Below are 15,984 nucleotides of genomic sequence, written 5' to 3'. Positions count from 1 at the left end.
ATCCTGATCATATGATTTTTCCTCTTGTATCCTTCCTCCCCTCTCAGTGATCCCCTTTGTCTTCCTTAAGTGCTCCACTTTTACTATCATGTCATTTTTCTATACTCTACATATAGAAAGGAGATAGGTAAAGGATGTCCAAGTCTGTCTTATTTCACTTACTGTCATGGTTACCAGTTCCACCATTGTCGTGCAACAATATGACTTCAGTCTTCTTTATGTCTAAATAATTCTCCATTGTGTGTACATACTATATTGTGTTTATCCGTTCTTCAGTAATTTCACAATTGCCTATTGCAAATAGTACTGCATTTAATGTCTTTGGTCTTTGTTTTTATGAAAGACCATGGCCAACTGTCTCTACCTAGATTATTTTATTTTGGGGTCCCTACAATTAATAACATAGTCCTTCGGGACTGAGGTGCTTGTCCTTTAGTGGATCACTTAGTGACTTTCCTTTCTAATATGTGTACACTGTTGAAGTCGCATTATTTTTCATATTGTTTATTTTCTCAGTTTGAATGTGCCTCCTCTTTACTGCCAGAATCCCAGCTGATAAAAATAGCAATAGCCAATTCCTGAACACATCACATTCAAGCTATGCTGTGTTTCTTTTCAGTTTCTTGTGAATAATACCTCCTTGGCAAGGCTGTTACCTGAATGAAATAAGGATGTGCTCACTGAAAGGCTTTCAATAATATTTTCTTTTTTCTTGTATGAATTTTCCCCCATCTATCACTGGGGGCATATTTTTTTCATCTTTATACATCTTTGCATGTTCCCTCTCTCCTTTCTTTTGCAAGATAATGCAAAGCACAAAAGCAAATCCCACAGAAATATGCAATGTACAGAAGCCTGTACAAGTGACTTAAATGGACCATGGCTGTGGTCCTGGAATAAATTGTTGCTATTTTTTCTGCTGCAGAACAGTTAAGTCAAATTTTTGAATTAGGTCAACAAAATCCACAAATAAGCTGGAATCTTTGGACTGGGTAACAAGGACGGATCAGGAATAAATCAGCTGTAGATATACTTGTCAGAAAGCTGAGGTGGGTGGGACGTCATAGATCCTGGCTCTGGTAGCATCATGATGCATCCATTAAAACTATATTGAGAGTTTTCCATCATGTGGATTCAAGCTTAACAGAATTGTTTTATGTCTGCAATATCTAAACAAGGTTCCACAATTAGATTGTATTTTTATCTTGACTTGTGAACCACTGCTGTCGACTGCTCAAATTTCAGGCTTATTGAAACATATGTTTCCCTGGAAGCCCTTCATAAAAATGAATCATTTTACTGTCCTACCAATTCAATGTGCTCTGGTCAGTTTGCTTAGGTAACTCCAAATTAACCATGCAATATTTCCCAAGCTAGCAAATAGTATTTTAAATTGCTTGTAAGCAAAACTGAAAAGAACAAATTTATTTCTTTTGGGGCAAAAATATAATCTGGTTTAGAGTCTTCTGCAGCTTTTGAAATAGAATGCAACCATGGGCAAAGAACTGGATGTGGAAATAAATTCTGCATTTGTAATCTAGCTCACACAGAGCCCATAGCTGTGTGCTCTCACTAAGTGAGTGTATTTTTGACCCTTTGTTAAATCTGATAAATGGAGACCCTCATGAATAAAACAAGCATGATGATCAACTGGCATAACTTGCACCTATAAACCATATCATTTGTTTTTAATAATGTCCATGTGCAGAAAAATGTAATTTCCAGGAGATGAAGATAAAGGAAACCTTCAGAAAGAACAAGGAAAGTTTTAATTGAAATGGAATTAAAATAAAAAGGATCAAAAGCAAGGTAATGTGTCTATACCTCTGTATCTATAGCCACATGTAATAGTGTAGTATCGATAGGCTTATTAGTGACAGGTTTCCTACTATAGCCATGTCAATTAAGAAGTGCCTGTCTGTTTCACTGACACACCACAGTGCACCTAAGTTCAAATTCCTCATTATTTTGTAGATGATCATGTAAAATACGGGTCCCAAACTGCACCAATAATACAGTTTGTGTCTGATTAAAATCTTTTAAATCTTGCTGGGAATTGCTCTGGTGACTTTCACAGGTCTTTGTGTATTTAATTTTCCCAGTACAAATTTTAATACTCAAAGCTGGACTAAAATTTCTGGTAGAGATGATGCATCTGAAGCTGAACACAAAGCTAAGTGTGTAATTAAGTTTTCCAGAATAAAGCAGCTCAAATCAAAGCAGAATAGATAGATAGAGCAAATTGTAAAGGAAAAGAACAAGGAGAGGGAGAATAGAGGGGAGAGACTGGAAAGAAGGGAGGGACAAAGGAAGAGGGTGGGCAAAAGAGAAGGAGAGAGAGAGAAGGAGAGAGAGAGAGAGAGAGAGAGAGAGAGAGAGAGAGAGAGAGAGAGAGAATGTGTGTTAGGGAAATGTTCCGTGGAAAATCTGTAGAACTGATGTAAGAGAAAGCAACGACAGGGGTTGGAGCAAGTGAAGTAGAACTGAGACTATAAAAACACGGAAAGAAACTCACCATCAGGGCTAAGTTTGGGATCAACTGCAGACAAGACTAAAGTTAGGAGTTGCGACTTCTCACAAGGTAAGCTAAATGTGAAAACTGATAAAGATCTCGGGTTTAGGTTTCTCTTTTAACTGTTTCATTTATTTTCACATTCTTTTAGAACTATTTCATGTATGCCTTGATTCTGCTAAACTTAGAAGTGGCTTCTGATAATTTTCCCCTCTAAGATGAGTAGTAGAAAATCTAGCATATTTTGTAAAACAAATTAGGTGAAGATAATTGTTAGAGCCTTACATTGATTTGTGTTTTTTCTATTGTTTTCTTTTATTTTCATTTCAAAATCAAGAAAAAAGAACTCAGGAGAAATGCTCACGGTTTTAATTCTCTTTCATCACAGATGTTCAGTATCAAGAAATGTTCTGGAAAAATTAGAGCCTAAGAATAATCCTAAAGAAATCAATATTTCACAAAAATATTCTATATTTGTGAATTCTAGAGCATCCTGTTTGTCTTATTAGAAAAGTTAAATACAGCAATAGTATCCAAGTTACAGAGACTTATATAAGGTCTATCATTCAGTATTTGAAATGTTCCTGGTACTTATTGAATTGTGTTAATAATCTATTATATATTTTTATGCTCTCTTTGAGAGCAAATTAAAATTGTGCTTCAGGTTTTGATCACTAAAGTAAAGCATAAATATGTATTCAATAAATTGAGCTCTAATTGTATAAAACATTCCTCCTCTGAATCATATGGGTAGCTTATATAGGTGTGGGGATAAGCTGTTATATTTTTTTTAGAGATATGATTACTATGTTTCTGGTCCATCCTTCTAGAGACAGATTATGGCAATATAAGTGTCCACACAGTTACTGAATTAACAGAATCATCTGTAATGTTCTACACCCAAATTGATGGTACATTTTGTACTTTCTCTTTGGTACAATTCTACAGACTCTGAAGAGACTTTCTCCAACAGGAGCCTCTGCAGAGTTCCAGTCTCCACTGTAACTTAATTGTGCTATAGCTTCATCAAGAAGTTGAAGGTTTTGACTTTGGCATTTGCTTTCTCCTTTTTTATTTCATGGGGTTTTAAAGGATTCTTATATGAAGGAATCATGAGCAGTAGAGAGGATATCACACATCTTTGTGTGACAAGATATAGGAACCTCTGAGATATGATTTATTTATATTTTTGTTTAAATACTCTCAATGATTTTGATGTTTGTTTTTAATCAACTTACATCAGTTGGGTTTGTCTCAAAATAAAATAAATCAAGAGTACCGTTCTAGTTCTGACCAATTTTTCTATGCACTTCAGGTAAGCCTTGAGAATAAACTAGAACTTGGCAGTATTTTGCTATTGAACAGAGAAAATAATTACAAGTAGAAAGAAGGTGGGATGCCAGAATGACCAGGAAGCTTCTTTACCCATATTGGAGAATAAAAGCCAGTATCACAAAATATTGAGGCTAATCTTTAGTTGCGATCTAATTTAACTTCTGTCAATTATTCACCTACTGTGTTCTGACATATCCTCTAGCAAAGTCTTACTTGGATTCATTGATGCAGCCAAGGAACACAGCCTCAGATTCAGGACACTAGAATTCTAACACCAGTCCCACACAACAACTCTCTGAAATATTCCAATTCCCTGGGACTTTTCATTAAACTGAAGTCTGTGGAGATGCCATTGGAGCAAAAGTCCTCTCCAAACCATGGACCACTCTGTAAGGAGAATACCTTTAGCTACACAATTGCTTCAGTGTAAGTCCATCTTCAGGTTGTACATCTCCCTCCCCTTCTCCAAATAAATCCAGGGATGTACTGTAGAGCAATGATTTGATCAGCACTGCTTGGCAACAGTTGCTTGTTACTTTGGCTGGCTTGAACTGGTTTTTGCTCAGTATTGCCCTTTCTTCCTTCCAGATACCCCATGAGCTCAAGCCTTAAAACCAAGCAGCCCTGCCCTCCACCAACAGTGCTCTGCTACCCCTTTCCCAGCCTCTACCAACAGTGCACTCCCCTTCCCTTCCCTTCCCTTTCCTTCCCTTCCCTTCCCTTCCCTTCCCTTCCCTTCCCTTCCCTTCCCTTCCCTTCCCTTCCTTTCCCTACCCTTCCCTCCAACAGTGTCCTGCTTTCCCTTCCCCTCCCTCCACCAACAACACTCTGCCATCCCTTCCCCTGCTCACACAGGCATTGCTCCCCTCCACTCCGATCAAGTTCATTTCATTCTCTCCAAGCCTCACTTTCCTAGCTATTGGTTGTTAAGTTAAAGGACATCTAACATCTCCTTCTCCTTTTCTAAAATCCCACATTCCTATATGAAACTTAAGGCCCTAACCACATGAAAACCGTGCTTTAAAAAAAACATATAATATTAAAAATTCACTTTGGTTAATATGGTTAGAGCTTGAAAAGTAATTATGCTTAGTGTACAAATGAGGGCTCTTCCCTTTGTTTTCTACCAAGGAGGGCATTATCTAGAACTGAATGCTAATATTTGCATAGAAACAGTACAGCTGAAAATAGTGCATCAAGTGTTACAGTGACCGCTACTTGGAACAGTGACTCTAATTTTACCCTTCCTTTTTAATTTAATATATTCTTAATTAACATATAATTATATCCTTTCACCTCTGTCTTTCCTTCTCTCCAACCACTCCTATACACCCCCAGCCTTCCTCTTAAGTTGATGACCTAGTTTTCTTTGATTATTACATATATATATTCTGCTGAGTTCATTACTGTTTGTGTACATGATTCTAGGAACATATCCTACTGGAGTTCAGATCCCATGCTGTTTAAGTTGAGAGCTTACACATTTCTACACCTTCACTTTGTTCTAGTAGGAAGTTCAGGAGCAGCACTAGGAGGTCATGGTCTTGTGGAAACTCAGCTTATTTCAGTTCATTAGCTTCAAAAGAATTATGATGCATTCCACACTAATCTAACTTGACTGCTGTACACACAAAAGGATGCAAGATAATTTTGAAATTATTATAGATTTATTATTCAATGCAAAAGTTATTTAAAGGTTATCAAAACACTGTAGAAAGAAGCTGCTTTTCCAACAACAAACAGGCAACATGGGTTGTGCAGGTGTCCATTGCTACATCCCTCATTCCTAACATACAGAGTAGGATTAATAATTGACTCCTGTTGCTACGCAGTATAAAATTCATATTTACCCTTTTATGTACATTTAGAGAGTTTATTATTGATTATATTGGCTAATTTTAAGTCACTGAAGTATAAGATCGGGGTACAGAGAGGATAAAGAATGGAGTGGCAATCATCAATTTACCCTGAAGCGTATCTGTCTGATATTTAACTTCACTTATCCAACATTTTATGCTACATTTCTGATTCATCAACCCCACATGTTAATATGCAACTCTTTCAGCTTTTCCTGTCTTCACAGTGTCAAAGGTTCTATTTTTGTCCTATTGGTGAGTATCAGAATTAAACATCTTAGATTCCTTAAAAGATACAGCTATAATCACGGGCTAGGGTTTTTTGTTTCTGCTGTAGGCAGCATTGTTCTACATCTACATCTAGCTATTCAGAAGTCTAAGTCTCAGTTAGGACTTAATAGGATGTCTTAACTAGGAAAATATATGATTATTGGAGGTTATGATGTGCATCACTTTACAAGAATGGGAATGTGGAATGGTAATCAATGTGACTGGACTCTAGCATGGATTTAATCAAACTTATTGTTAGTGTAAAAGCTTTTGTCTTTTCCTTTAACTTCGCTTAATCCATTGATATAAGTTAGCTTCCCTGTCATTTCAACTTGGTCATTAATGTCTACTGTGCATTTGTGATTACCTCCCAACAACTATGACTACTTTATTAAACATACGCTGTGTATTTTGCAATGTGCCTATAAGGACTGACACAGCCCACTTCCCTTGAGAACTTTATGAACACAGCCAAACTTTATAAACTTATTTAAACTTTTTATTGTTGGTGTTAGTGGAATCATTCTTTAAAGTGGCATTGTAAGCTTCCACCTTCTTTATTTCTTCTAAAAGATTATGGTGGAGTTTTTTTTTTTTCATTTCAGCAACATTAAGTACACTTTTGTTGTTCCAAAATCTACTGACAGTAGATGAAAATTGTGTTCAATTAGTTGATACATACCCACTAGCAAATTATCATTCTTTCCAAATTGTAACACTCAAGGGAAGTCATTTTAAAAAGCTTCCATAAAGATCTCCCTGTAGTTAAAATTTGTTTTGGAGATAGGAAAGTATTTTACTATTATACAACTAGGATACACTTGAAAGAATATGAAACTGTCTGAAGATGGAGGCTGCTGCTCTGGCTTCATGGCTCTGGAAAAGTCTGTCCTGCCAACTGAACAATGAGAGTGAGAGAGGATACAGCCTGGTATTTTAATTTTCATATAATCAGTGCATTATTCATTTGCAGCCTCAATTTGAACTTTTCAGAACCACATCCAGCATATACAGCAAAGTGTGTGCCACACCATCGCAGAACCAACTGTCTGGTGTTGGAGAATTTATTGCTGGGTTTTACTTTTAAATTATCTGTTAATTCATTAACAAGCCTTTGGAATGGCAGTGTATGAAAATTATAAGTACATGTGTGGGTAGAGGGATTCTTGGTGCAGATTCAAATACCTCAAAACTTTTAATGGAAATCCTCTTAATTATTATAGCGGTTAAGTCAGTAAACTCGAAGGTTAGGGACCTCTGAGGGAATTCTAGAATGATTATTTTATCTTTATAGACCATTGCCTAAATAAAAGGGATTAGCTGGTCAACACTCCAAAGACTACATGTATTTGAAAATTTGCCTCTGGAAATAAATGCAGCATCATGCTATCCTTTGATAGTGAGGCTGGAACTGCAATGTCAATCAAATGAAGCCACATTCTATCCTTTCCTCTTGGAACCTAGCAGAGCAGCTGTCATTTTAATGCCATGGAACCTAGAAATCATTACAAGTACTTTTGTTTAAAGCTGTGAGTGGAGGAATTAAGAGATTTATCTGTGATCCAAAAGGGAAACTATAAATAAATAAATTCACAAGAATTTTTTGTTTCTATGTTTGTTGAGATAGTGTTTCATGCATTCCAGATTGAGATTCCAGGCACAAACCACCATGGCCAGTATATGTTGTGTGAGCACTGAATGCAGGACTTCATGTATGCTAGGCAAGCACCCCACCAACTGGGTTATATCCGCAGCTCCACAAATTAACATTTTGAAATCAATAGAAATAACACATCTCATCAACCATTCCTTACATATAAACTACTAAATTGTATTGAGTCTTGCACATTGTACAATGTCTATCTTAAAAGGTAACATTTTTTTCTAAACTTAAAATGCATTTTAAGAACAGAATCTCATTGACTGGAGTACAGCTCAGGGGTAGAATGAATTCCAGCTCTGCATCAGGTTCTAGGTTCTAGTTTCAGATTTCCAAAATTAATTAAAAATTAATGACTCACAGTGTAAGTAATGTCTTAAAATTAGACTTGGAGGAGTATTTTAGATAGAAATACTTCCAGTCATGGGGAAGAGTATATTCCATAGGCAGCAGCCTTATACATTCCCAGGTGCTGATGGTTTCCAAAGTTACACCCGCACTGATGATCATCCTCACCTATAGTGTTTGTGCTTACACACACACACACACACACACACACACACACACACACACACACACACAGCTATTGTCACTCAGTGGCTTCATAAGAGAGAGTAAACAGATCACTTTGTTTTGTTTTGTTTGTTTTTCCAGACGGGGTTCTCTGTGTAGCTTTGGAGCCTGTGCTAGCACTCACTCTGTAGACCAGGCTGGCCTTGAACTCACGGAGATCCACCTGCCTCTGTCTCCCAAGTGCTGGGATTAAGGCCTGTGCCACCAAAGCCCAAATGCCCTTCCTCTATAATGAGATTGACGACTACTTTGATTGCCATCCTAGTAGAGCCTTCATCCAGTAACTGATGGAAACAGAAGAAGGCTTTCACAGCTAAGCACTGAGCCATACTCCTTCAATCCAGCTGTAGAGAGGGAGGAGGGATGAGAAAAGGAGTCAAGACCATGCTGGAGAAACCTACAGAACCAGCTGACCTGACCTAGTGAGAGTCATAAAGCTGGGAATCAGCATTGGACTGAAACAAACCCTCTGAATGCAGATGCCAGTTAGGAGGCCTGGGCTGTCTATGAACCTCTAACAATGGAACCAGTATTTATCCCTAGTGCACAAATGGAATTTGCCAGTCTATTCCCTGTGGAGGGATACTATTTCAGCCCAGATACACGGTCTAGTCCCTCACCCAAATGTTATGATAGACTTTTATGATCCCCATGGAAGGCCTCACAGTCCTTGGGGACCGGGTAGGGGGTGAGGGGTTGGTAGGGGCATGGGAGGATGGGAGGGAGAGAGAACAGGGGATTGATAGGTAAAATGATTGTTTCTAAATAAAAAAGAAGTGATAAGAACAAGGAAAAAACAGAGTAAACAACATCAGAAGTCAGTTAGCCAAATCCATTTCCCTTGATATAGTGATGGAAAGATTTGCCCAAAGCCACATTGTTAGGTGGCAGCAGAGCCTCAAGGGAGACTGATGTCCACGACTCCAGCATCCCCTCTAGCTGTTCCGATGAACCCCAGACTTTATGTTAATCGCTGGCCATGTTGGTATCACTTTCTGAATGAAGAGCGGCTGTCACTTGCTCTGTTCTGCTCCTGGATTCTTCTCTACTAGGAAGAGGGCCCATGTGACTGTGGCATGGAGCAAAGGGGAGGGGGAGGGGGAGGCGGAGGAACAAAAATGTTTCCTTGACTTTAGGGTTTAGCTAGGGTGGTGCTCACTCACATTTTGCTTGAGGAGCTTCTGCTCATTTTCAGATGAGGGAAGCCATAGAAGTTGAGTTGGAAGGCATAACTGGCCATTACACAGGGTCAGAACTGGTGTTTATTGCCCAAATGCTAAGCCTTGCAACTGCTTGCAGTCTGTCACAGTGGAAAGAGGTTAGGGAAAGGTAGAAATTGAACCAGTTAATAAATCCTCTATCTTTAATTGATTTTGTTCAATTTTTAATTGTTTTTTTTTGTTGTTGTTGTTGTTGAAAATGAGGGTTGGTAGATTCTGACTTAAGTGTTTCCAATCTAGTTTTGAGAGAAAATTAAAATTTCCAGGTGTTACTAAAATTCACCGACAAAATTAGTACCATTCTGGATTTCTAATGTTTAGGTCAACTAACCAAAAGTTAGTTGATTGTTATTAAGTTTCAAACTGAAGAGAACTTTAATCACCTGACAATTAAATTCAACACAAGCCCTCAAGCACTGATATTTTAGGTCTTACTAGTTCAGAAGTGCATCCAATCAGCCATCTTAGCCTTGTGCTTCCCCTTTGGCCACTCTATTTTACAGAATGTCTCATTATGACAAATCCATATAACATTGAAGATGATGAACTGACCCCCACCCCGTTACCCTCCTTTTTGCTTCCTATCCTTCTACTTGCTGATTCCTTTGTTTACTGACTCATAAAATGGAACACATTTCTTCACAGTCAATTGTCTCTTACTGGGTTCAAACAAAATTAGACAAGTTCTACACTGCTGTGCTTCTTCAGTTCGTTGTGTTTTAAAACATGAGTAACATCTATTGTTTCTCCAGTGTACATGACAACGCCTCGTATCTCTCCACATTGATCAACATATGCTCCACTACTCCAGCCTTGGGTTGCAGGGTCTTTTCCAGATGTAAGAAAATGTCACATGTGGAAAGTCTAAAATACAGCTTCAGATATTTTACAAAGTAAAACATTTATGCATCCAGATGTATTAAATAGTCCAATCGCAATATATAACATAAAATATATGGAGTCCATAATGTTATAATGTTTTATTATAATAAATAGTATATAGGAGTACTAAAATGTAGCATATACAATGTAATAGCCCAAATGATTGCAAATAAAATATCGACAAAATCCTAGGAGGAAGATTTCATGCCCTCTGTCTGTTTTGGAATTCTTTATTACTCCAAGGAATATTAACTCAAAAGCTACTCAGTTAAAAGAAAGAGTCTAGCATGCTAAAGACTCATAATCCTGCACTTGGGAGACTAGAGCTGAAGAATTGTTTACCATGGCTACATAGCTTTAAAGAAAAGAAAGAAAAAAAGTTAATGTGTTAGTTTTTTTTTTTTTTTTAATGTGCAAACACTTCTGCTTTGGTGGAATTTGTATAGTAAAAAAAGGTTCTTTGAGGGTTCCCTCTGTGATTTGGCAAGCAAATGGGTCCTAGGGGAATTTTTAAATCATGAGCTATATTTATTCACAATCAACAAAATGGAGAAACGGGGCTAAACCTGATCTTTTCCTTTCCTCCCTGTAATTTCCTCTGTTTCTAATTTTGTAGCAATCGAGTTTCAATGAGTTAATCAAATGTCCCTTGTTTGGCAGGTGCCAGAGTGCTTGTTTATATTAGTGTACAAAGTGCCATATTTGGAAACTTGGCCTGTTGGTTTATTGGGTACAAGCATGGCTTTAAAACATTAAATACATGTATTTAAACTCAGCGTTTATTTTTACACCTCCCTATCCAAATGATGGGGATGTGGTTATCTGTTAGAGGATACATTAAAACTGTTTTTTCTATGTACACCCAAGCTCCAAAATACATGTGTCAGATGTAATCATCAGTATTACAAACACCATCATTCTGTTACATTTACAAGACTGTGGGCATGAAGGGAACATTGGTAAGTAAAAAGTTTGTAAAAATAGTTAAAGAAAATACACATGGAGAGACTTGTAAAACAGGGCAATTTGGCACATTGAAAACTATTTTTAGCATAATAAAAACAAATGAAGGTGAGCAACACAATTGTAATTTACCTTTGATTAAATGAGAGTGTTACTTTAAAAGTAGGTATGTAAGAAATATTTTAAGATTATTTTTAAATTCATCTATGCTTTTAAAATGTCTTGCTGTGTATAGATGAACATAAAAGAAACAACAGCAAAATCAGTAGAAAATATGAACAAAGTATGTCTGGTTTTCTAAAGGAAAAGCTAATATGGTTTTTGTTGATATTTTAATCAAATGATCACTACTGTGTCCTCTCAAATTGTACCTTTGATGAATTTGGAAATATAATTTCTTTTATCATTTTTCAATACTCATTGAAAACCTCAATACCAATTTAACAAAGAACACACAATTTACTGTTCCTTTTTAAGAGATGGTAGAATATAGACAAGGAACTAGTGGCTGGTATTAGTAACAAGACTCAAAAAGAGAGTAATTCATATCATAAGGAACAGATGGTTTAAGCTAAATTTTATTACAGTTGATAAAACAAATGTTGTAGATATGGTGACGATATTTTTTTCCATTTTAAATCTTAACCAACACACATAATAGAGATGTTACTCTATGTATGCAAAACATTATTTTTGTTGTAGCATATAACACAAATTACTAAGATCTACAGTTAAGTTTCACAGCAATAATAAGGAAGTATAAAGTTGGGGGACAAATGATGGCATATGCAGTTGCTAAGGGAATGTTGAATAATGTCACCTAGATTTTACTCTATGTGCAAATAATAAACAGTGTATGAGGGATAGGCATTATGGGTGAATTAATTCCTTCTTCCAGGAACTCTTTTGATGTGGGAATTACTTCTCACCTCATATATACGAAAACTAAAGCTCAAGAGAGTTAACTATCCCTGTTCAAAGTCACAGCAATACTAAAGCAAAGTGAGATTCAAAACCAATTCTTAAAAACTCAAAGTCCCTTTCTCTTTGTCCCAGAATATGTTCTGAGAGATAGTTTATAAAGAAATCAGCATACAAGCTTGTGGTCTTCCCTCAGTGAGCAATGCCCCCTTTCGTCACTATGCAGTATAATAAGATGGCCATAGCAAATCCATAGGAAGCAAACCTAATGGAATCGGGGATGAGTCATGTTTAGTAGCATAGTGCTTTTAATGTAAAAGCTCTGAATTTTTTCAGTGATGTTTTCATGCTTACTACTCAGAATTAGCAAATACAGTATATTCATGTGTGTTTGCTTTCTAAAAAATAATTTCCTTATGTTTCTTCCAAATCTTATTCATTTTTTCCTCCTTCCTCACAGACAACCATAATCCCCACAATCAAGAAATCAAGAATCAAGTTCTATATATATGTGTGTGTGTGTGTGAGAGAGAGAGAGACAGAGAGAGAGACAGAGACAGAGACAGAGACAGAGACAGAGAGACAGAGAGAGACAGACAGACAGACAGACACAGAGATCCCAATATACAGAATTGCCTTGACTATTTAGAATTATGTAGAGAGTTTTATGCCATGTATATATTTTACAACCACACTTATGTGTTCCAGTTAGTAGCATTTTCTTCTTTATACATGTTGAAAATGTCTCCTGTATTACAATTTGTCTCACGATTTTGTTGTGTTGATTTTGTTGAATTGCACCATATAGAATTTTTAAATTATAGAATATTAATTTTGATGCCTTTTAAATAACATATTCATCTTTTTAATCTTGCTTAAATAATCATCATAAAACACAAGAACATACAGATATTATCTTATTGAATTATAGAGTTTTAAAATTTTTAAATGTAAATGCTTCCAGGCACACTGTATATTCTGGTTCAGAGACGCAATGCTTTATTCTCTCACATTTGTCAACATGAAGTCGTAATCTCTCTACTACCCCCAAAATAAAGATACATGATATTTATATTTGGTTAGCTTAAATTACATTGTTATTACAGTTATATAAATATGCTGCATGTTTTCATGGAAATTAATCCTTTAGAGAATGCATTACAGGAGACTGACAGATTTTATTAGGCACTGTAGGTTGGTAGACATGCATTGCAGCACGTAGAAGTGAATGGCTTCACTTTTAACAGTCTTTTCTTAGCTTTGTTTTCTGTCTTTATATTTCAAAGTAATTAATATCAGCTCTGATGTATTTGGGCCTAGATGCTGGACCGGAGATTGGCAAGCACATACTTCATCCTAGCCATGATTGTGATGCTGTGGAGCTCAGGAAAGGCATTCTCTGTGGACTTAGCAACAGAGGTAATGAAAATCAGCTTAGGATGTCTATAGGCTCAGCCAATAAGACTCTAGCCAAGTAATTATGAGCTCTGAATTCAGAACCCAGCACCTATCGTCAAGCCCAGGGAAGCAACAAGCACCCATGGTTCTGGTGCTGGGAGTGGGAAGACACAACTCCTGGAACTTATACTAGCCAGGCTAGCCTGACCAGTAAGCTCCAGATTCAACTAGAGCCTCTATCTTAAAAAATATGGTAAAGAAAAAATACTTGATGCCAGCTTATGGCCTACATGCACGTGCCTGCTTGTGTGTGTGTGTGTGTGTGTGTGCCTGTGTGTGTGTGTGTGTGTGTGTGTGTGTGTGTGAGTGTGAGTGTCACACACACACACTCTCTCTCTCACATAGGCACACACACTCTCACACAGGCACACATGGCCATATTTATATTTTAACAGACATAGGCTGTTTTTTACAACAGCCAGAAGATGCAATTGACAAAGAAGTGTCTTCAGAACACAAAACCAAGAAGCTAAACATTTTTCTGTTATCTTACTCTCATTGCCAATGATATTCAAGGTTGAAAACTTTAAATATATAAATGACAAACTATTGAGTTCAGAGAACTCAGACCATGTGACTTATCTAGATATTTTTGAAAGTTTGAAATAGTAATATTTGTATTCCTCAACAAAGACATGAAAATTAATTTGCTATCACTACAAACATGTTTTAATTTTATTGTTACATCAATATGAGATGTTATAATGTAAAATGGGTTGTTGGTTGAATGCTGAATTATACAGTTTTGGCCAAACCTTGTATTACAATAGGAAACAAAACTAATCAAAACTCTAGCTTTTATGTTGTACTAGGTAGAAGAATAGAAACAATTTTCAGATGCCTTAGCTCCTATTTGTCCTACCATGGCCTTTTGTTCTCACAAAGAGGTTTTCCTGTGCTTGGTCAGTTGTGAGCCTTGACTTCTGGCAGTAGCAGAGGCAGATAACCAGAGTAGTGGTGACTGACACTAGTTTCCCAATGTTCCTGCAGGACACAGCTACTAGGATGTTTTCCTTAAGGTGGCAAATGTTGGAGCCCAGTGCAGCCCAAAGATGTTCAGATTCCAAAGCTTTTGACAGCGACTAGTGATACAATTCCTGGTTCCAAAGTATCTGAGAGCTTTGGTCTTCCAGGCTTGCCAAATGTCTCGGGCATGATTCCAGTGACTACATTTTACTTTTCTGGCTGTTCAGAATACTCTGTCCTCGAGCCTTGGTTCCCTCATCTTTCTCAACTTCTCTTTACTTCTGCCATTTATTTGGGGTCTGCCTTCGATGTTCTCTGGTTGGAGAACTTTCCAACTGTCTATGTTTGCTGTGGCTGTTGTCACAGCTGCCACTGCAGAGAAGGTAACTGCCACTGCTTTGTGCTTCTGCTGCCACTATCTCTGCTAACACTCTGCTGCCTGCTCCTGTCTTTTCTCTTCCTGAAATTATTAACTGCTTCTGAAGCTCTATCTTGCTCATATAACAACAAAACAAAGCAGGAAATGCTATTGGAGTGAAAAAACTTTGCACTGGGCCTAATGTTGCTATGGGTAGAGAAATATCCACAACAGGATGATGTCTATCAGCTAGCTTACCTAATAAGAGCAATGAGCTGTACTACCTGCGTGAACCGCCAGAAATACAAACCATTTACAGAAAAATCTTTATGCTTACACCAATCATAGCATTTCTAGTTTTAAATCAACCACAACAGTCCTTCTGCTAGGCCACTCCTCTGACCTGGATAGAGATAATTGCAGGGAAATGTCAGCCCAGCTGATTAGTACCACATCTTCAGGAGCCAGCATCATGCCTCAGCAGTAAGCAGCTCCCATGGTTATACAGCTTCTTCCAATAACCTCTGTACTATCAGTTGTTAAGTACTAGCATACAGGTAGTCTAGATGGCCTTTTGACATTTGCCTTTTCTTCAAGGCAGCCAAGGTAAAGTTTATCAGTTGTCAATTAAGGAGTTGAGTCTCTCCATCCCCCTATTATTTTGGATAATTCATAGGGAAATAAGCATCACAAAGGTATCTAAAATAAGAAATTATTGACATTAATAGAAATGTTAGGTGTTAGCAGCACAATAATTTTGCTCACTACCTAGATTAGCACCCCACAGAAATAGGACTCCCAAATCTGTCTCACTTTGGTCAATAATCAAAGATCATCATCCTTTGAAGTTATTTCTCCCACTGTTGGGGGTTTCTGTATTTGGATTTAGCATCCTTCCTCTCCTCATCTCTGTATTGTGATCCACCTTGCAATACATGGAAGCATGTGACTAAAGGGAAGAAGGGAAGAAATACTGGAGAGTCATCTTAGACACCTCGAACAGATTCCTA

The 15,984-nt window shown here is 37.2% G+C and overlaps 1 protein-coding gene across 1 annotated transcript in view; it reads left to right on the top strand.

Annotated features, from left to right (window-relative positions):
• The first annotated feature begins 2,412 nt into the window (after positions 1–2,412).
• The window catches only part of Ostn (osteocrin), a 34,711-nt gene continuing 21,139 nt past the window's right edge, over positions 2,413–15,984 (top strand). The window contains exons 1-2 of the mRNA XM_027412936.2: positions 2,413–2,581; positions 13,513–13,611. Coding sequence (XP_027268737.1) covers positions 13,513–13,611 — 99 coding nt within the window. The 5' untranslated portion in view covers positions 2,413–2,581. The remainder of the gene's footprint in view (positions 2,582–13,512; positions 13,612–15,984) is intronic.

This window comes from Cricetulus griseus, chromosome 4 (assembly GCF_003668045.3).
Source record: "Cricetulus griseus strain 17A/GY chromosome 4, alternate assembly CriGri-PICRH-1.0, whole genome shotgun sequence".
NCBI lineage: Eukaryota > Metazoa > Chordata > Mammalia > Rodentia > Cricetidae > Cricetulus > Cricetulus griseus.
This window is presented reverse-complemented; position numbering and strand designations above follow the sequence as displayed.